This window comes from Jaculus jaculus, chromosome 13, assembly GCF_020740685.1.
Source record: "Jaculus jaculus isolate mJacJac1 chromosome 13, mJacJac1.mat.Y.cur, whole genome shotgun sequence".
NCBI lineage: Eukaryota > Metazoa > Chordata > Mammalia > Rodentia > Dipodidae > Jaculus > Jaculus jaculus.
This window is the reverse complement of record NC_059114.1, coordinates 26,844,935-26,866,913: the sequence shown is the minus strand read 5'-3', so window position 1 is coordinate 26,866,913 and position 21,979 is coordinate 26,844,935. Positions and strand designations below refer to the sequence as shown.

At 45.3% G+C, this 21,979-nt stretch overlaps 1 protein-coding gene across 2 annotated transcripts; it reads right to left on the bottom strand.

Moving 5' to 3' along the window:
- Positions 1–497: 497 nt before the first annotated feature.
- Psmd9 (proteasome 26S subunit, non-ATPase 9) lies at positions 498–21,479 on the bottom strand. Of its 2 annotated transcripts, XM_045133100.1 has the most exons (6): positions 21,188–21,476; positions 16,382–16,484; positions 6,459–6,670; positions 3,822–3,923; positions 1,882–1,970; positions 498–1,195 (listed from the first exon to the last, which is right to left on the bottom strand). In XM_045133100.1, exons 1-6 carry the CDS (start codon positions 21,323–21,325, stop codon positions 1,168–1,170), a joined length of 672 nt encoding a protein of 223 aa, XP_044989035.1. In that variant the 5' UTR covers positions 21,326–21,476; the 3' UTR covers positions 498–1,167. The 2 variants fall into 2 exon arrangements, with proteins under 2 accessions (XP_044989035.1, XP_044989036.1); XM_045133101.1 differs by lacking the exon at positions 3,822–3,923 and having other exon boundaries at positions 21,188–21,479.
- Positions 21,480–21,979: the final 500 nt, after the last annotated feature.

Genomic DNA, 21,979 nt, shown 5'->3' with positions numbered 1-21,979 from the left:
CTATATACATGTGGGGCCTCCTGGCATTCACTATTCTCCATAGAGCTATGGTGGCATGGAGGCCCAACTTCTGAGGACGCAGGGACTATATTTACACTTCCTGTATAGCAGCAATGGTCCAGAGTGAAGATGTTGGTCAAGGGATGACTCCAGAGGCGACAGCCCTGTGGTAGAGCCTTGCCTAGCATGTGAAATCCCAGCTTCAATTTCCAGCACCACAAAAAAATCAAACAAAAAAGCAACCTGCCCTCAGCTCAGTAGTGGTTTGTTCTGGCCAACTTTAAGGGTGCTCAATCTCCTTATGATCTTTGGCTTGAGGGGTTCATTAAAAAATTCAGGTGGGGACTAGAGAGATTGCTCAGTGGTTAAAGGTGCTTGTTTGCAAAGTCTGACGGCCTGGGTTTGATTCCTTAGTACCCATGTAAAACCAGATGCACTAAGCAGCGGCAGGAGGCCCATTCTCTTTCTGCTTACAAATAAAATAAAAAGAAATTCAGTTGGGATAACATGGCCTTATCAGCACTGCAAAATTGGGTTTATTTGAAAAGAAAAAAAAAAAGTGTAAAAGGAGACAAGCATGGTGATGCATACCTGACGTCCCATTACTTAGGGACACTGGGCAGGAGGGCTATATAAGCCTGAGGCCAAGCTGGACTACATAATGAGACCTGTCTCAAAGAAAAAAAAAGCAATATACAAAATGAAAGAAAGGAAGGAAGAAACAAGCAAAGAAAATTCCTAGCCAGGCATGGTGACACACTCGCAATCCCAGTATTTGGGAGACAGAGGCAAAAGGATCAAGGATCCTCATCCTGGAATACTCAGGCTACATGAGACTCTCTCTCAAAAAAACAACTTAAAAGAATAGAATAAAGCCCTCTTAGCACCTGCCAGGATAAGTCTCACTCACTGTCCTACAATCCAGGGAACTCCCCCATACAGCCATGGCCTGGTTTTCAAAAGACAATAAACACAATCATGTTTTTAATAATGCCTCAACCCAGAGGTCAAACCAGGAGGCCACAGGACTGCACCGCTTGCACGGTTAGGCTGCTACCCTCTTCCAGATCCTTATATGTCAGTCAGGGCATGAAGAGAACCAGGAAATCCCCACCAGGCCCAAGTCCAGGTAGAAGAAGCTTCGCCGCTCCTGTTCCCCAGGCACAGTCATCTCTGCAGAGGAATAATATTGCAGCTGCAAAGGAAAGACAGAGGTGGCATGAATTCAGTGGCTTCAGTCAGGAGAATGAGCAGATGAGTAAACCTCTCTGACTTTTAAGCAATGTTCCTTCATTCTCTTAAAGCTTGTGCACAGGGAATGAAAGAACCAGAGATGGTTTAGAGACCTGAGAGCTCCTGCTGCCTCTACATCTGCAGCCTCATTCCCATCACAGTTTAGACCCCCCCCCTTTTTTTTTGTTTTTTCAAGGTAGGGTTTCACTCTAGCCCAGGCTAACCTGGAATTCACTATGCAGTCTCAGGGTGGCCTCCAACTCATGGCGATCCTCCTACTTCTGCCTCTTGAGTGCTGGGATTAAAGGTATGTGTCACCATGCCCAGCTTCATTTTAGATACTTTGCCACAGCAAATGAACTCCAGATGCATGTGTCACCTTGTGTATCTGTCTTATGTGGGTCCTGGGGAGTTGGACCTGGGTCCTTAGGCTTCACAGGCAAGCGCCTAATCCGCTAAGCCATCTCTCCAGCCCCCATCAAGTATTATCACTAGTTTCTATATGTTCTGGGATTCCTGTCACCCAGTGGAACCACCAATGTACCCCACCCTTATGTCTAAAAACTAATCCACTGGCACTAGAGTGTGAAAGGGTGAATGAATGAAGATATTATTCCAGACAGAAAATGAACAAAGCAGATACATTACCCCAACAGTCCTTTTCCTGCCCAGCGTGTTGGAACAAGCCTAAGCTGGTGTTTTCCCCCACTACGGATCACCGTCACATTCAGGGGCTTCTGAAAGGGGACATTAAGATCATTTCAGCCTCAGCTTTACTGATATAAGAAACTCAGGTCAAAATGCCAAGATGCCATATTTGCCTATCACATTGACAGATTTTTTAAAAATTGTTTTAAAGATATTTTTATTTATTTGAGAGAGAAAGAGGCAGACAGTGGGAGGAAGGAAGAGGGAGAGAAGGGGGTAAAAAAACATGCAATATGCTCTTTTTCAGTAGTAGTCAAGATCTGTAAACAACTTTTCAAAAAAATTTATTTGCATATGTGTGTTTATGGGTGTGCCAAAGTCTCTTACCATTGCAAACATATGCCCATCTGGCTTTAGGTGGGTGGCTGGGAAACTGAACCTGGGCTGGCACACTTTGCAAGCAAGAAAGCAAGCAAGGGGCTGGAGAGATAGCTCTGCAGTTGAGGCAGTTCCTGAAAAGCCAAAGGACCCTGGTTTGATTTTCCAGGACCCATATATAAGCCAGATGCACAAGGTGGTACTTGTGTCTGGATTTTATTTGCAGTGGCTGAAGGCCCTGGCGTACCCATTCTCTTTCTCTCTATCTGCCTTTTTCTCTCTCTCAGAATAACCCTACCTTCTGATTTCTACCTGAGGAACATACATGTGTACATAGTCATATAGCCAACTGCTTTGTACTGGCACAAAACTGGAACTATCAGAATGTCCCCTGAGAGAGCAGCGGTGGACAACTACACTCCATTCACAGCTGTGAATAAGAACAAAGTAGGGCTGGAGGGATGGCTTAGTGGCTAAAGTGTTTGCCTGCAAAGCCAAAGAACCCTGGTCCGATTCCCCAGGACTCACATTAGTCAGATGCACCACATTGCAGTCGCTGGAGGCCCTGGTGTGCCCCCTCTCTCTCTCTCTCTCTCTCTCTCTCTCTCTCTCTCTCTCTCTCTCTCTCTCCCTCTTTCTTTGTCAAATAAATAAATAAAAATTTTAAAAAAGAACAAAGTAAACATTCACTTAAAACCAGGTAAAGGGCTGGAGAGATGGCTCAGTGGTTAAGCGCTTGCCTGTGAAGCCTAAGGACCCTGGTTCGAGGCCCAATTCTCCAGGACCCACATTAGCCAGATGCACAAGGGGGCGCACGTGTCTGGGGTTCATTTGCAGTGGCTGGAGGCCCTGGCGCGTCCATTCATTCTCTCTCTCTCTCTACTTCTTTCTCTGCCTGTCTGTCACTCTCAAATACATAAAAAATAAACAAAAAATATTTAAAAAAAAAAACAGGCATAATCTGAGTGTGGTGGCACATATTTTTAATCCCAGTATCTGGGAGACAAGTGTCCAAGGTCATGCTCAGCTGCACAGAAAATCTGAGGTCTGCCAGAGTACATTAGATCCTATCTCAAAAAAGATAGTTACTGTAAATATGGAGAGGAAGCAGAAGATGGGAATTTCAGACAGGGAAGCCAGGATTGAGGTACCAGTGGTATAAAGATGAGTGAAGTGGAGATGTAGGGAAGAAAAGCATCCCAGTTAGAAGGAGCGTAAGTATAAAGGCCCTCAGCAGGGACCACTCCGGCTTACAACACTGAAGCCAGCAAAGGCCCAGCAACATTTTCTGGGCCCAGAAATTTCAGGGCAGTTGACAGACACCCAGTGCTGTGGGCTGACTGTTTGTGTTTCCCTCCGAAAGTCCGTGTGCTGAAAGCCAAACCCTCACTATGATGGTACTTAGAGCTATGGCACTGGTGCCCTTGTAAGAAGCCCATTGTGGGAGGATGCGGTCAGAAGATGCCATCTGCAGACCAGGAAGTAGCCTCACCAGACCCTGCATCTGTGGGGCCTAATCCTGGGGTCTACAAGACACCTAGCTGCCAGCCGGCCCAGCTCACCCCCTCGCTGTGCTGCACCACACTGCCAATGTTCTGAAGTGACTGGAAGTTTTGGGTGTTCACAGAGCCAAACTCCACAATCTCATCATCCACTTGCAGACCCTACAGGAAAGAGAAAGTGAACAGTCCAAAGGTTAAATCTGCTTCTGGTATTGTTTACCCTCTAACACCCAGTGCATTGCAAAGCTGACCCAGACAAGGAGCCCATTTCCTACCGGGGAGGACGGCAGGCGCAAAGCAAAGAGGCCAAAGATTTGGGCCCCTGGTATAGGAAGGGTCAGTGGGCACAGCAGCTACCTCTTCCAGAAGGTTCCCTTTAAGGCAATTGTAGTCAAAGGTGTTCAGGTCTACCAAATGGTGGCTGTGAAGGCCTTGAGGAATATGGGAAAAGCTGGAGAGATGGCTTGGTAGTTAAGGTGCTGGCCTGTGAAGCCTAAGGACCCAAGTTCAATTCCCTAGTACACATGTAAAGCCAGATGTACTGTGACACATGCATGTGGAGTTCATGTGCACTCAATCTCTCTCTCTCTCACTCTCAAATAAATAAACATTTTTAAAAGAGAAAAAAAATGGATAAGCCGGGCATGGTGGCGCATGCCTTTAATCCCAGCACTCGGGAAGCAGAGGTAGGAGGACTGCTGTGAGTTCGAGGCCACCTGAGACTCTATAGTGGATTCCAGGTCAGCCTGGGCTAGAGTGAGATCCTACCTCAAAAAACCAAAAAATAAAAATAAAAATGAAAGGAGATCTTTACAAGGCTGCTCACAACCAGTGTGGCCTTTTTGTCACCACTCATTTCATCCCTCTTTAACACAGTAACAATATCCAGAAACTGGGGACTGGGGAAGAGTGCTTGGTGGTTAAAGGTGCTTGCTTATAAGGTTTGATGGCCCAGGTCCAATTTCCCAGTACCCATGTAAAGCCAGATGCACAAAGGGGGCAGCTGCATGTAGAGTGCATTAGGGGCAGGATCCACCCATACTACCAATCTCTCTTTTCTCACTCTCTCTCAAACAAATACATAAATATATATTTACATAAAGAAAATATTCTAAAGTTGTGGTGGTAGGTGCATGAACATATAAGCTACTGAATTGTATGCTTTAGTTGAATACTTTGTGTCATATAAATTACATATCAATTATATACTACTAACTTTTTTATTTTTGTTTCTTCAAGCTAGGGTCTCACTCTAGCCCAAGCTGACCTGGAATTCACTGTGTAGTCTCAGGGTGGCCTTGAACTCATGGTGATCCTCCTACCTCAGCCTCCTGAGTGCTGGGACTAAAGGCATGAGCCACTACATCTATTTTTTTTTTTTTTTTTCCTTTTTCAAGGTAGGGTCTCACTAGCTCAGGCTGACCTGGAAATCACTCTGTAGTTTCAGGGTGGCCTTGAACTCATGGATGGCAATCCTCCTACCTCTGCCTCCCGAGTGCTGGGATTAAAGGCGTGTGCCACCATGCCCGGCCACCTTTTTTGTTCATTTTTATTTACTTATTTGAGAGTGACAGAGAGAGAGGGAGAGAGAGAGAGACAGATAGAGAAAGAATGGGTGCGCCAGGGCTTCCAGCCACTGCAAACAAACTCAAGGTGCGTGCGCCCCCTTGTGCATCTGGCTAATGTGGGTCCTGGGGAATTGAGCCTCGAACCAGGGTCCTTAGGCTTCACAGGCAAGTGTTTACCCGCTAAGCCATCTCTCCAGCCCCGGCCGCCTTTTTTTATTTTTTTTTTAATTTTTATTAACATTTTCCATGATTATAAAAAAAAATCCCATAGTAATTCCCTCCCTCCCCCCTGACACTTTCCCCTTTGAATTTCCATTCTACATCATATTACCTCCCCATCTCAATCACTGTACTTACATATATACAATATCAACCTATTAAATGCCCTCTTCCCTTCCTTTCTCTTCCCTTTATGTCTCCTTTTTAACTTACTGCCGGCCACCTTTTTTTAAACATTTTTTTTAAGCCATGTGCCACCACACCTAACTAGATTTTTTTTTTTTTTCCTAATTACTTATTTATTTGAGAAAGAGGCAGAACAAGAGTATCAGTATGGATGCTAGTGTGCCCACCAGGTCTGGCCCTAAAAACATTTTCTGAATTATGCTAAGATACAACTCATTTCATAATGGCAGTTCTTAGCCAGGTGTGGTGGCACACACCTTTAATCTCAGCACTTGGGAGGCAGAGATAGGAGGATCACTGTGAGTTCGAAGGCAGCTTGGGACTATAGAGTGAATTTCAGGTCAGCCTGAGCTGTTACAGTCAGACCCTACCTCAAAGAAAAAAAAAAGGAAGGACGGAAAGAAGGGAGAGAGGGAAGAAGGAAAGAAAAGTTCACCATGGCTGCTCTTATCACTCTCTTTTCTTCAGTGTCCAGCTAAAATGAGTTCCCAGGAGAGAGCCTCTTTCCCAGCTGGTATTCCCCTCCATAGGCAGCAGGGTTCAGCCCTTTTCTCCCAACAACCCTGGCTCCCTGCATCAATAGGCCCTGGTCAGTGTTTGTTACAGGAGTAGACAAATTCAGAGCCATAGCAGGGAGAGTGAGTTTGGCTCCTGACAGGTGCACTCCTGACCCACAGCAACGACAGTGGACTTCCAGGGGGTAGGAGTAGGGACGGGGAATTACCGCTAGACTGGCTGGGGATCCAGGACTGACACTGTTCACTTTGGCAAAGGCCTGGGGAGCAGTGCTGTTCTCTGTTGAACCCAGCCTTTGACTCATGGCCTCTCTGTGGGCCTCAGCCATGTCCCGAGCCTGCTTCTCCTTGTCTCGAGCATGCAATTGGTGCAAGGCCTCCTCCACTTGCTTCATCACTGCCTTGTGATCATTCTGTAGACCTGGAAGGAGAACCACCATGTCAGGGGCCAGCCTTAATGACTGTTTCTTACATTTTTTTTTGTTTTTTTTTTTGAGGTAGGGTCTCACTCTAGTCCAGGTTGACCTGGGATTTACTATGTAGTCTCAGGGTGGTCTCGAACTCACAGCAATCCTCCTACCTGTGCTTCCTGAGTGCTGGGATTAAAGGCGTGCACCACCACACCTGGCCTGTTTCTTAATATTTTTTTTAAATTTTTTAAATGTTTTTGGTTTTTCAAAGTAGGGTCTCGCTGTAGCCCAGGCTGACCTGGAATTCACTCTGTAGTCTCAGAGTGGCCTTGAACTCAAGAGATCCTCCTACCTCTGCCTCCCGAGTACTAGGATTAAAGGTGTGTGCCACCACACCAGGCTTCTTATTTTGATTTATATATTTATTTACAAGCACAGAGACAAGGCACACACAAGCAGAAAGAGAGAAAATGGGTGATCCTGGGCTTCAGGCCACTGCAAACAAACTCAAGATGTATGTGACACTTGTGTGCATCTGGCTTTACGTGGGTCCTAAGAAGTTGAACCTGTGTCATGAGGCTTTGCAGTGCCTTAGCCACTAAGTAATCTCCTCAACTCTTACTGATTTTTTTTCTTCAAAGTAGGGTCTCTCTCTAGCCCAAGTTGATCTGGAATTCACTATGTAGTCTTAGGCTGGCCTTAGAACTCCTCCTACTTCAGCCTGGGATTAAAGAGACATGTACCCCCACAATTGAGTTCTTGATAACTTTTTTTTTTCAGGAACATTTATACATCTTTTTAATTATATTAGCTTTACAAGTAACTTTGAGAGCTCTTTCATCCGAAACAAGGCTTTCAAGTCACAGGACTTGAGTTTCGGTATATGAATCCTGCAGTCCTCTGCCCGCCTGCCACAGGTCTGCGTTCTGCAGCTAGTTCACGTGTTGAATGAAGACAGCATTTTATAAAGCTTTCTTGTTAACCACAGCTAACACATAGGCCATGAATGCTTTCAAATAAATTTTAATGGGGAGGGAGAGTATGACCATGGGATTTTTTTTAAATTTTTTATTAACATTTTCCATGATTATAAAAAAAAATCCCTTGGGATATTTTTTATAATCATGGAAGATGTTAATAAAAATTGAGAAAAAAAATTTAGGTAAGTTCTGCCTGGTGACAAGTTAATGGTGCCACTAACATGAAATCAATAAATTTTGAATGGATATGAAAGAAATAGCTATCCCTGATTTCTTGATCTTGCAATGACTTCAGGAAAGTACATAAACTTTTCCAAGAAAAAAAAAAAAGCAATTTAAGACCTGTTGATGACTACCTCAAAACAACTTCCCCTATTGCTTTGGATTCTATTTCCTTTTCAAGCCAGGTTGCTCCTATAAGTCCCTCTGCAGAGTCTCAAAGAAGGCCGAGCACAGCAACACTGTCAGCCAAGCCAGCCTGCCACCCAATGTTCAGGCTTCCAGATGCTTCAGGAGCCTTCAATGGTGCGCCCCGGGCCACCTGACCTGGGTCACCATTCTTGTCACTGTGGAGCCAAGGTGAAGCCCTCAAGTGTTACAGGACCCAGACACTCAGCTCAAAGGAGATTTAAGAAAAAACCCAGACACACCTGAGCAGGAAGGCTGAAAGAAGTGACATTATGTCATATATGGTCACCCTAACTAGAAAACCCATCCTATGTGGTAAGGCCCATGAAGATCCCACTCTCCAGCAACCAGTATCCTCACAAAGCTGTTGGGTAAGAAGAATGATTTTATTGCTAGTATATTACAATTCTAAATCAGCATTTAAAAGGTTTTCTTTTCCTGGGTAAATGTTTCTGCAGTATATTTCAAAAATAAATTTGATGTTGCAACAAATGTATCAAAAGCTGTCATCAGGGGAAACTGGCTACATAGTATATGGGAGCTCTTTGTATTATTTTCCCAATTTGTATATAAGTAAAAATTATTATAAAAATTAAAGTTGGGGGCTGGAGGGATGGCTTAGTTGCCTGAAAAGCCAAAGGACCCAAGTTCAATTCCCCAGGACCCATGTTAGCCAGATGCACAAGGGAGCACATGCTCATTTGCAGTGGCTAGAGGCCCTGGTATGCCCATTCTCTCTCTCTCTCTCTCCTCTGTCAAATAAATGAATAAAACTTTAAGAAAAAAATTAGCCGGGCGTGGCGGCGCACGTCTTTAATCCCAGCCCTCGGGAGGCAGAGGTAGGAGGATCATCGTGAGTTCAAGGCCACCCTGAGACTACATAGTGAATTCCAGGTCAGCCTGAGCTAGAGTGAGACTCTACCTCGAAAAAAAAAAAAAAAAAAAAAAAAAAAATTAAAGTCAGGCTGGAGAGATGGCTTAGCAGTTAAGCACTTGCCTGTGAAGCCTAAGGACCCCGGTTCAAGGCACGACTCTCCAGATGTAAACCTGATATACAAGATGGAGCATGCATCTGGAGTTTGTTTGCAGTGGCTGGATGGAGGCCCTGATGCACCCACTCTCTCTGTCTCTTTCTCTCTCTGTCACTCTCAAATAAACAAATAAAAACAAACAAAAAATATTAAAGTCTGGGACTAAAGGGATGGCTTAGTGGTTAAAGTACTTGCCTCTGAAGCCTAAGGATCCAGGTCCAATTCTCCATGCAAAACGCAAAAGGTTGTGCATGCATCTGGAGTTTGTGTGCAGTGACTTGAGGCCCTGTCATGCCTCTCTCTCAAATAAATAATTAGTCTCTTTTTAAGAATACAATAAGGAAGCCGAGCATGGTGGTGCATGCCTTTAATCCCAGCACTAATGAGTCAGAGGTAGGAGGATTGCCATGACTTCAAGGCCACCCTGAGACTACAGAGTGATTTCCAGGTAAGCCTGAGCTACAGTGAGACCCTACCTCGAAAAACTAAAAAATAAGCCAGGCGTGGTGGCACATACCTTTAACCCCAGCACTCGGGAGGTAGAAGTAAGAGGATCGCTGTGAGTTCGAGGCCACCCTGAGATTACACAGTAAATTCCAGGTCAGCCTTAGCTAGAGTGAAACCCTACCTCGAAAAACCAAAAATAAATAAATAAATAAATAAGTAAATAAAAATAAAAAGGAATACAATAAGGAGCAGGGCATGGTGGCACATGCCTCTAATCCCAGCACTTGGGAGGCAGAGGTCAGAGAATCACCATGTGTTCAAGGCCACCCTGAGACCATACAGTGAATTCCAGGTCAGCCTGGACTAAAGTAAACCAGACCTCAAAAAATAAAAAAAAAAATAAAAAAAGGCTGGAGAGATGGCTTAGAGGTTAAGACACATGCCTGTAAAGCCTAAGGACCCAGGTTCAATTCTCCAGGTCCCATGTAAGGCAGATGCACATGGCAGCACACGTGTCTGGAGTTCACTTGCAGTGCCTAGAAGACCTGGCATGCCCATTCTCTCTCTCTCTAAAACACAAATAAAAATAAATCTTAAAAGAATAGTTTTAGGAATACAATAAGGGTTCAAAAGATTGCTTAGTGGTTAAGGTGGATGCCTGCAAAGCCTAAGGACCCAGGTTTGACTTCCAAGAACCCATGTAAGCCAGATGCATAAAGGCGACACAAGTATGGAACATCATGCAAGTCCACAAGATGGTGCACACATCTGGAGTTTGAATACAGTGGCTAGAGGGCCTGGCTCTCTCTCTCAAATCTCTCATAAATAAAATATTTTTAAAAAGAATAAAATAAAATAAAATTTTTAGAAACATTTTTCAAAAGAGAATACTGGGCTGGGAAAATGAATCAATGGTTAAAGGCACTTGCTTACAAAGCTTGCCAACCTGGGTTTGATTCCTCAGTACCAACCTAAAGCCAGATACACAAGTATTGCATGTTTTTGGAGTTCATTTGCAGCTGCAAGAGGCCCTGGCATGTTCTCCCTTCCTCCCTCCTTTTCTCCTTCCCTCTCTCTCTCTTTCTCTGTCCTCACAATTAAATTGAAAAAAAAATTTTAAGAATATTTTGCCAGGCATGGTGCCACATGCCTTTAATCCCAGCACTCAGGAATAGAGGTAGGAGGATCATTATGAGTTTGAGGCTACTCTGAGACTACATAGTCAATTCCAGTGCAACCTAGGTTAGAGCTCCTACCTCAAAAAACAACAACAAAAAAAGGGGGGGGGGCTGGAGAGATGGCTCAGAGGTCAAGGTGCTTGCCTGCAAACTCTAAGGACCCAGGTTTTATTCCCCAGTACCCATGTAAACCAGATGCACAAGGTAGCAAATGTGTCTGGAGTTCTCTTCAGTGACTAGAGGCCCTGGTGCACCCACTTACTCTGTCTCGATCTGCTTCTCCCTCTCTCTAAAATAAATTAGGGCTGGAGAGATGGCTTAGCGGTTAAGTGCTTGCCTGTGAAGCTTAAGGACCCCAGTTTGAGGCTCGGTTCCCCAGGTCCCATGTTAGCCAGATGCACAAGGGGGCGCACGCGTCTGGAGTTCGTTTTCAGAGGCTGGAAGCCCTGGCGCGCCCATTCTCTCTCTCCCTCTATCTGTCTTTCTCTCTGTCGCTCTCAAATAAATAAATTAATTAATTAAAAAATATATATAAAAAAATAAATAAAATAAAATTAATTAATTAAAAAGAATAGTGGAGGCTGGACATGGTGGTGCCTGCCTTCAATTCCTGCACTTGGGAGACAGAGGTAGGAGGATTGTCATGAGTTCGAGGACAGCCTGGGACTATAAAGTGACTTCTAGGTCAGGCTGGGATACAGTGAGATCCTGCTTTGAAAAAAACAACAAAACAAAACAATGAACAAACAAATGAATGAAAGAAAAAAAGTAAAAGAGAGAATACTGGGGATGGAGAGCTGGCTCAGCAGTTAAAAGGCATTTGCTTGCAAAGCCTAATGGTCTGGGTTCAATTATTCAGAACCTCTGTTAAGCAAGATATACATGGTGCATGTGGAGTTGGTTTGCTGTGGCAGGAAGCCCTAGCATACCCATACTTCTTTCTCTTTCAAATAAATAAATGAGGGCTGGAAAGATAGCTTAAAGCATTTGCCTGCAAAGCCAAAGGACCCAGGTTTGATTCCCCAGGACCCACATAAGCCAGATGCACAAGTAGAGCATGCATCTGTAGTTCATTTGCAGTGGCTGGAGGTACTGGTGTACCCATTCTCTTTCTCTCTCTATCTGCCTCTTTCTCTCTCAAATAAACAAAGTAAAGAAAGAAAGGAAATAAAAATATATCAATGAAAATATATTTAATATACTCTAAAAAGAAGAAAGAAAGAAGGCTGGAGAGATGGCTTAGCAGTTAAGGCACTTGCCTGTGAAGTCTTAGGACCCAAGTTCAATTTCCCAGTGCCCACATAAGCTAGATGCACATAGTGGCGCATGCATCTGGAGTTCATTTGCAGTGGCTAGAGGCCCTGGCACACTCAGTCTCTCTCTTTCTCTAATTTGTTTGTGAGGTGGGGTCTTACTCTAGCCCAGGCTGACCTGGAATTCACTATGTAGTCTCAAGGTGGCCCTGAACTCATGGCAATCCTCCTACCTCTGCCTCCTGAGTGCTGGGATTAAAGGTGTGTACTACCACGCCCAGCCATTCTCTCTCTCTCTATAATACATACATAAATATATTTTAAAAAAAATACTCATAAAGAGGAATTACTCAAAAAAAATATTTTTTTTTAAATTTTTTTTTTATTTATTAACAGACACAGAGAGAAAGACAGATAGAGGGAGAGAGAGAGAATGGGCGCGCCAGGGCTTCCAGCCTCTGCAAACGAACTCCAGACGCGTGCGCCCCCTTGTGCATCTGGCTAACGTGGGACCTGGGGAACCGAGCCTTGAACCAGGGTTCTTAGGCTTCACAGGCAAGCATTTAACCGCTAAGCCATCTCTCCAGCCCTTTTTTTTGGTTTTTTGAGGTAGGGTCTCACTCTAGCTCAGGTTATCCTGGAATTCACTATGTAGTCTTATGTGGCCTTAAACTCACAGCAATTCTCCTACCTTTGCCTCCCAAGTGCTGAGATTAAAGGTGTGTGCCACCATGTCTGGTTTAACTATATTCTTATTTTTATTGATTTCTTTGACAGAGAAAGAGGGAGAGAGAATGGGTGCACAGGGGCCTCTAGCCACTACAAATGAATTCCAGATGTGTGTGCCCCCTTGTACATCTGGCTAATATGGGTTCAGAGGAATCGAACCTGGGTCCTTTGGCTTTGCAGGCAAACGCCTTAACCGCTAAGCCATTTCTCCAGCCCTCAACTACATTCTTTTTTTTTTTTTTTTTTTTTTTTTTTTTTTTTTTTTTAAATTTTTTTTTGTTTGTTTATTTATTTGAGAGTGACAGACACAGAGAGAAAGACAGATAGAGGGAGAGAGAGAGAATGGGCGCACCAGGGCTTCCAGCCTCTGCAAACGAACTCCAGATGCGTGCGCCCCCTTGTGCATCTGGCTAACGTGGGACCTGGGGAACCGAGCCTCGAACCGGGATCCTTAGGCTTCACAGGCAAGCGCTTAACCACTAAGCCATCTCTCCAGCCCTCAACTACATTCTTGATCCTCCTGCCTCCACCTCTTCAGCAATAGCCTACCAGCATGCACCACCACAACCAGTACAACCAGTACCAGTAAGATATTCTTATACATACTAAAGTCATTAAAACTATATATTAGCACCCCAAAGAATACATCAATGGAACAGGGTAAAAAGTTCGGAATAGGGCTGGAGAGATGGCTGAGTAGTTAATGACCCATGTTCGACTCCCCAGATCCCATACAGGCCAAAAGCACCAGGTGACATATGCCCAAGGTCACACATGCACACAAGGTGGTGCATGCGTATGGAGTTAGATTACAGTGGCTGGAGGCCTGGTATGCCAATTCTCTCTCTCCACCCCCCCCCACCCACTCTCTCTCATTAAAAAAAAAAAAAAAAAAAAAAAAAAAAAAAGCCAGGCGTGGTGGTGCACGCCTTTAATCCCAGCACTTGGGAGGTAGGAGGATTGCTGAGAGTTTGAGGCCACCCTGAGACTACACAGTTAATTCCAGGTCAGCCTGGACCAGAGTGACACCCTACCTAAAAAAGAAAAGCCAGGGCTGGAGAGGTGGCTTAGTGGTTAAAGCACTTGTCTGTGAAGCCTAACAACCCATGTTCTACTCTCTAAGTCCCAAGTTAGCCAGACACACAAAGGTGAGACAAGCACAAGGTCACACATGCCCACTTGGTGACATAAGCATCTGGAGTTCAATAGCAGTGGCTGAGACCCTGGTGCACCAATTCTCCATCTCTCTCCCTCTGTCTCTCTTTCTCTCTCTCTAAAAATAAAATAAAATAAATGTTAAAAAAAAAAAAAAAAAAGGCTAGAGAGATGGCTTAGCAGTTAAGGTGCTTGCCTGAGAAGCCAACGGACCCAGCAATTCCCCAGGACCAACGTAAGCCAAATGCACAAGGGGCACATGGGTCTTGAGTTTGTTTGCAGTAGCCACAAGCCCTGGTGTGCCCATTCTCCCTGTCTCTTTTCTCTCTGCTTGCAAATAAATAAATAATTTTTTATTTAAAAGGGCAGTCTGTTGGGCTTGCCTCAAGAAGAAAAATTTAAAACTTAAACAGGGGGCTTGGGGCATAGCTCAGTAGTAAAGCATGTGCCACAGGCCCTAGATTCAAACCCCAACACCTTACATAGAAAAACTCCAAACAATATATAATAAAACTGGCATTTCAAATTAGTGGGAAAAGAGCTGGGTGTGGTGGCACATGCCTTTAATCCCAACACTCGGGAGACACAGGTAGGAGGATCACCATGAGTTTGAGGACACCCTGAGACTACATAGTGAATTCCAGGTCAGCCTGGGCTTGAGTGAAACCCTATCTCAACACACACACACACACACACACACACACACACACACACACACACCCATTAGTGGGAAAAGAATGAACTATTATATAAATGGTGCTGAAACATCACACCAATCACGTGGAGAAAAACAAAAGGTAATGCTACCCCTGCCTTGTAGCACAGCACCCCTCAAATTTCCTCCAAGGTTCTGCTAGTGCAGAAGTGAGCAGATCACATCCCTGGGGAGTCTTGATGGTTAGACGAAGCACAGAATTTCCCTCAAGCCTGGCCATCTTAATACGCTTTTCTCATTTTTTTTGTTTGCTTGTTTATCTTTGCGTGAGCGTGAGCATGCAAGCCACAGATTCGCCAGCCTTCATCTCCCATCACACTGTGGGGTACTGAGCTTGTAACGTGTGCTTCCGCACCTGGCCTTGACATGGATGCTGGGAATCTGAATTCCAGTCCTTAAGCTTGTACGACAAGCCTTAATCTATTGAGCCATCTCCCCAGCTTCTTTGTTTGTTTTAATGTAAAAAAGAAATGCCTCTTTCCCTTCCTAAAATCTTCATGGGAAAGAGATACTGAGGTGTTTGCTAAGGAATCACTGGCATGGTATGCTGCATCCTACCATGAAAGGCCTGGCTTCATGCCAAAACATCCTACAGCTGAAGTCTGGGTTGGCATATCCTCAGTGTAAGTCATTAAGTCTAATACGACTCTAGACTAGGCTAGCGACTGCTGGTTGCCCATGAGGGGCAAGTGAAAGATGCTCACATCCTCATGCACCCCCAGAGCCAGTGCACATGTGACTTCAAGAGGTAAAAGGGATTCTGCAGACAATTAAAGGCCTTGAGGTAGCAAGACAATCTTAGACATTCCAGAAGAGCTTGATATCATCACAGGGACTTGACAAGCAAAAGAGGGAGGCTGGAGGTTGAGAGAGACGTGATGAGAGGCTGGAGAGACAGGATTGCTAGTCCTGAAGGTGGAAGCTGGGAAAAGGAAGGAGTATGCCCCCTCCCCCAATCCTCCAAGGGAGACAGCTCTGCTGACACCCTGATTATAGCCAAAAAAAACCCATCTGGACTTCTCACCTCTACAGCAGTCAGAAAATACATGCCTATGATTGTGTCATGGCAGAAACACAGACTTAATGTCCTAACAATCACTATTCTCTGCCAGTTCCCTAATTAAAACAAACACACAGAAGACTTTACTGAGCAGAGTGGTGGGCCCACAGGAGTACCTTTCCCCAGCTTTCCTGGCAGGCACAAGGGCCTATGAGAGGGAAGTGCTAACTGACACAGGTGGTAGAGGGTGGGGTGCCATCTGGCATAGGAACTTCTGCACTATTACCTTCTTCCTTTCTGCCTGGAACAAGGGCTGAGTCCTGAAAATGGATACAGAGCTTGGCTCTCCCTGTCTCCAAGTGCCCCTACAGAGAGCTACTCCACGTCTTGTATGTGTGAATGACCCCTCGGGTCTCTCTCTTGAAGAGCCAAGCCTGCTTCCTAACAGGTATGGAATGGACATGGTGAGCAATACTGGACTCGCGCTGCTGTTGCTAGTCAGTCAAGTTTTCACAATGAAGTAAAGTTCTTTGGGTCTGTTTTTTATTTGTTTAGCCAAGGTCTCACTTAACTCTTGATCCTCCTGCCTCACTTCCCTTGTGCTGGGATTACAGACAGAGCCACCATGCCCTGCCTGAAGTGAAATATATTAAATGATAGATAAATGCTATCCATGGGGCCTACACTGTACCCCATTTCCCTGGTTCTCAGACCCCTGACAGAGACAATGAGAAAATCATGTAACATGTATACTGGTCATTCCACAGGTGAGCTTTTAGCATCCCCCATCACAAGATATGAGAAAGTCCAAGGGAGGGCCACTCACAGATGATGTTGTGCCTTGCTGTCCGGACCTGGTAGAGATCCACGTCCGCCCGGGGATAGCCCTCACGGTCCACCAGAGGTTCATTCATCCCAACTCCTTTTTGCTGAGGAGAGACATGTGTTTAAAAAGATCTCACAGGTAAAAACAGCAACTCACCATTCCCTAGACCCTTTTGCTTACAAGTCATGATACAGGTGACAGTAATGAAAAGTACCACATAGTGACCTATTAGCACAGAGCACGCTCTTTATCCAAGTCCTCAGATACCCTCTGAAGTAGGAACTGATTTTTTTCAATGAAATTTTAATAATATAAACAATACACTAGGTCAGTGCACACAAAAACCAAAGATCCTAGCCAGATGTGGTGGCGCACAACTTTAATCCTACCACTTGGGAAGCTGAGGTAAAAGGATCATTCATGGTAAGTTCAATGCCTCACTGGGCTAGAGGGAGACCCTGCTTACAAAACAAACAATAGGGGCTGGAGGGATGGTTTAGTGGTTAAGGTGCTTGCTTGCAAAGCCCAAGGACCCAGGTTCAATTCCCCAGGACCCACATAAGCCAGACGTATGAGGTGGTGCATGCATCTGGAGTTTGTTTGCAATGGCTAGAGGCCCTAGTATGCCCATTCTCATTCTCTCTCTCCCCTCTTTCTTTCTGTCAAATAAATAAAAATAAAATATATTTTAAAAATAGGTCAGGTGTGGTGGCATATGTCTTTAATCCTAGCACTTGGAAGGCAGAGGTAGGAGGCTTGCTGTGAGATCGAGGCCACCTTGAGACAACATAGTGAATTCTGGGTCAGCGTGGGCGAGAGAGAGAGAGAGAGAGAGAGAGAGAGAGAGAGAGAGAGAGAGAGAGAGAGAGAGAGAGAGGGGGGCAGGCCACCTTAAAAAACAAAAGACAACAACAAAAAAAAAAAACCACCTAAAATAACCTTCAAAGATTCTAAATTCTGGGATTGTACTTCAGTGATACAGTGTTAAGCATATGTAAGACCCTGAATTCAATTCCCAGTAGCACATAAAATGAACCAAAACACATGGGCTGGAGAGGTGGCTTAGTGACTAAGGCACCCACAAAAAGCCAGATGCATGAAGTGGGGCATGCATCTAGAGTTTGTTTGTAGTGGCTAGAAGGTGTGGCATGCCCATTCTCTCTGTGTGTCTCCTGTGTCTCTGTCTCTCTCTGCTTGCAAAAAAAAAAATGATTTTTTTTTTTTTTTTTTTTTTTTGGTTTTTTGAGGTAGGGTCTCACTCTAGCCCAGGCTGACCTGGAATTTACTATGTGATCTCACGGCGATCCACCTACCTCTGCCTCCCAAGTGCTAGGATTAAAGGCATGTGCCACCATGCCCGGAGAATTTTTTAAATGAAACAAAAACAAAAAAGGGCTTCAAAGAACCTCTGAGCATCTTCTCTAATCCACATCTCCATCCTTATTCCTCCAATCCCTCATCCCACAAGCAGCTGACACCTGGCTGTGAGGCCTTGACATTAAAGGGAGCAAACCCCAAAGAGCACCCAGCTGTAGCCAGGTTTTTTGTTTGTTGGTTTGGTTTGGTTTTTCAAGGTAGAGTCTCACTCTAGCTCAGGCTGACCTGGAATTCACTATTTATTCTCAGGCTGGCTTTGAACTTATGGCTATCCTCCTACCTCTGCCTCCCAAGTGCTGGGATCAAAGGCATGTGCCACCATGCCCAGCTACATTTTATATTTTATTTACCCACCAGCTGAAGGATACTTCAGTTGTTCCTACTTGCCTATTTCAAGCAATTCTTCTGTGAACATTTGTGTGCAGGCTTTTTGACTTATTTAAAAATATTTTTAAGAGCCAGGTGTGGTGGCACACATCTTTAATCCCAGTACTTGGAAGGCAGTGGTAAGAGGAGCATCATGAGTTCAAGGCCACCCTGAAACTACAGAGTGAATTCCAGGTCAGCCTGGACTACAGTGAAACTCTACCTGGGGGAGGCGGGGGACGAAGAGGGAGGGAACATTGTTAGGGCTGAAAAGATGGCTTAGCAGTTAAGGCGTTTGCCTGCAAGGCCTAATGACCTGGGTTCAAATCCGCAGTGCCCACATAAAACCAGATGAACAAAGTTGTGCATGCATCTGGAATTCATTAGCAGTGGCTAGAGGCCCTGGCATACCCATTCTCTCTCTCTGCATGCAAATAAATAAATTAATTAAAATATATATTATTTATGGGCTGGGGAGATGGCTTAGGGGTTAAGGCATTTGCCTGCAAAGCCAAAGGAACTCGGTTTGATTCCCCAGGATCCATGTAAGCCAGATGCACAGAATGGCATGTGCATCTGGAATTCGTTTGCAGTGGCTGGAGGCCCTGACATGCTCATTCTCTTTCTCTCTGCCTCTTTCTCCTTCTTGCTCTCTCAAATAAATAAATAGTGTGTGTGTGTGTGTGTGTGTGTGTGTGTGTGTGTGTAGAAAGAGAATAATTTATTTGGGGGGGGGATGAGCATGCCAGGGCCTCTTGCCACCACAAACAACCTCCAGATGCACCAACTTTATGTGGATACTAGGGAACTGAACCCAGGCCAGCAGGCTTTGTAAGCACTTCCTTTAACCTCTGAGCCATCACCCCAGCCAATGTGTACAAGTTTTGAGATTGATGTTATTTTCAACTGTCTTGGTTATTATGGTAACTATATGGTAACTCTATGTTTAATCTTTTGAGGAAATGCTCAAATGTCTTCAACAGCAGCTACAATTAGCAATGTATGAAGGCTCCACTTTCTTCCACATTCTAACACTTTTTTAAGTACACCCATCCCAGTGGGTATGAAGTAATATTTCACAGTGGTTTTGGTTTGCATTTCCTTAACAGCTAAGACTGGTCAGCATCTTTTCATGTGCTTACTGATTATACATATTTGATTTATTTTTTATTTTTGAGGTAGAGTTTCACTCTAGCCCAGGCTGACCTGGAACTCACCATGTAGTCTCAGGCTGGCCTGGAATGCACAGTGATCCTCCTACCTCAGCCTCCCGAGTCCTGGGACTAAAGATGTGTGCCACCACAGCCAGCTCAAGGGTCTCATTTTCCACATGCAGTGGGATCACAAATTTTCCTTTTTCTTTTGAGACAGGGCTCTCACTATGTAGTGCCCTAGCTGGCCTTGAAGTTGTGATAATCTTCCCACCTATGGCTCAGAGTATTGAGACTACAGGAGTGACCCACCAGGCCAGACAATGTTCTTTTTCAAATAAAACAAGTTCATAACAAAGTCCAAGAGGTGTTCAATTCTGCTTATAACAGACAAGTAACTTCACTTTGAGAAATAGCCTGCTTGAAAGCACAGCTTCTGGATTTAACATACCGGAGGTGTGAATCCCACTTGTGGCTTTCAGCAAGTGACTTCCCCTTTCTGAGCTTCAGGGATACACACGAACATAATAGTGTAATTATAATAATTTCATGGAATAGCACACATACAAGCCAACACCCTTCAGGCATATTGTCACCAGAGAGAAAAATGGTACCCTGGCATCCATAAGTTCTATCATCTAAAGTGCATCCTACCCCACCTATTTGGGTATAATTAACTTATTCTTCCCTCCAAACTGCTTTGTGGTTTAATACTAGGTAGCATAGGAGACGTAGGTCTGGGAGTTGGAGAAATGGCTCAGTGGTTAAAGGCACTTTCATGCAAAGCCTGATGGCCTGGGTTCAATTCCCCAATGCCCATGCAAAGCCAGATACACAAGGTGGCACATGCATCTGTAGGTACTTTGCAATGGCAGGAGGCCCAGGTGCACCTATACTCTCTCTCAAGTAAATAAATATAAACATTTAAATAAAAGGGGTGGTATCTGATTTGGAAGTGGACCTATCAATGCCACTCTATTTTAGCAAGCATTTCCCCACTCTGCGCCTGTTTCCTCTTTTCACAGTAAAGGATAGCAAATGTATCTGTCACTCAAAGCAGTCCTTTGACATCACCATCTCCTGATGCTGGAAGTTGGGTAGAAATGCTGTCTGCTCCCCACCGCAATCAGAATCTGCATTCTATGTGTCTGTCTTTTGTTTTGTTTTGTTGAGACGGGATCTTATGCAGCCCAGGGTGGCCTCCAACTTATTATGTGGCTGATCTTGGACTCTTGTCTCTCCCTCCCGAGTGCTGGCTGGGATTATGGGCATGCACACCCTTCCCAGCTAGAATCTGTATTTTAACAAAATACCCAGTTAATTCTCACATATACCGAAGTTTAAAAAGCCCTGATGTCAGCCGGGCACGGAGATGCAAACCTTTAATTCCAACTTTTAGGAGGCACAGGTAGGAGGATTGCCATCCCGAGACTATATAATGAATTCTAGGTCAGTCTGGGTTAGTGCAAGACCCTACCTTGGAAAAATATAAAATAAAATAAAAAGTCCTAATGTCAAGTAGTTGGCAAAGCACCCGATACCTGGTAATGTATCTGATACCGGAAAACACCTGGTAAATGCTGACTAATGTAGTGGTAATTATCACTACGCCTCAGCAAATACTCTAACCTTGTGATTTAGGCAAGCTTAAGTAATGCCTCAAGCCGGGAGTGGCCGCGCAGGCCTGTCATCCCCGCACTCCGGAGGCCAGGCGGAGCTGTATAAAACCCAAAATACGACAAAATGCCTGGACCGGACATTTCGTCCGGGACTTCAGCTCTGTGGCTGAATGGGCCGACCCATGGAGAGCACTGGACGCAGCGCCCGGCACCCGGCGAGGGCCGGTAAAGTACCGCCTGGCGGAGCAGCCCAGGCCGCGCCCCGCCTTCCGCCCCGCGCCCCGCGCACTCACGCTCTCCAGCACGTCGTAATAGGCCTTGATCTGCGCCTCGATCTCCTCCTTGCGGCGCATCAGCGCCTCGATGTTGCAGACAGCGGCCGCTCGGGCCTCCGAGGAGCCTCCGCCCTCGCCAGCGTCCTTATCCGACATCGCGGACCTCAGCCCGGGGTCTTGGACTCACGGTTTCCTGGACACGGACGCCGGCGGAAACTGTGGCTACGGCTCCACCAGTGGGCCAAAATATCTCCAGCTGGTCCGCGAGTGAGAGGAAAAGTGAGGGACGGCGTTGGAGAGTAGGACTACGCACCGGAAGCCCCCGCTCTGATGGAGCGCGGTTTTCAGATGACCCGGAAGAGATAGGAAGGGGTGGGATGGATTTTCTTAGGTTTCGCTACGCTCATTCACTCGCGACTCACCCTAGCTCGGTTACGTTCGCTCGACAAACATTGACTGTGCCCCAGTATGTGTACGTATGAGAGAATTCTGCCCTGGCACTCCGGTGCAGTTCTTCACATCTACTAAACCCTACAGGATTTAAAAATTAATGTTTCAGGGTGGAGGGATGGCTTAGCGGCTAAGGCGTTTGCCTACAGAGCCAAAGGACCTGGGTTCGATTCCCCAGGACCCACGTTAGCCAGATGCACAAGGGGGCGCACGCGTCTGGAGTTTGTTTGCAGTGGCTGGAGGCCCTGGCTCGCGCTCGCTCGCTCGCTCTCTCTCTCTCTCTCTCTCTCTCTCTCTCTCGCTCCCTCTTTGTCAAATAAAATTTTTTTTTAAAATTAATGTTTCCTATGCCTCTTATTA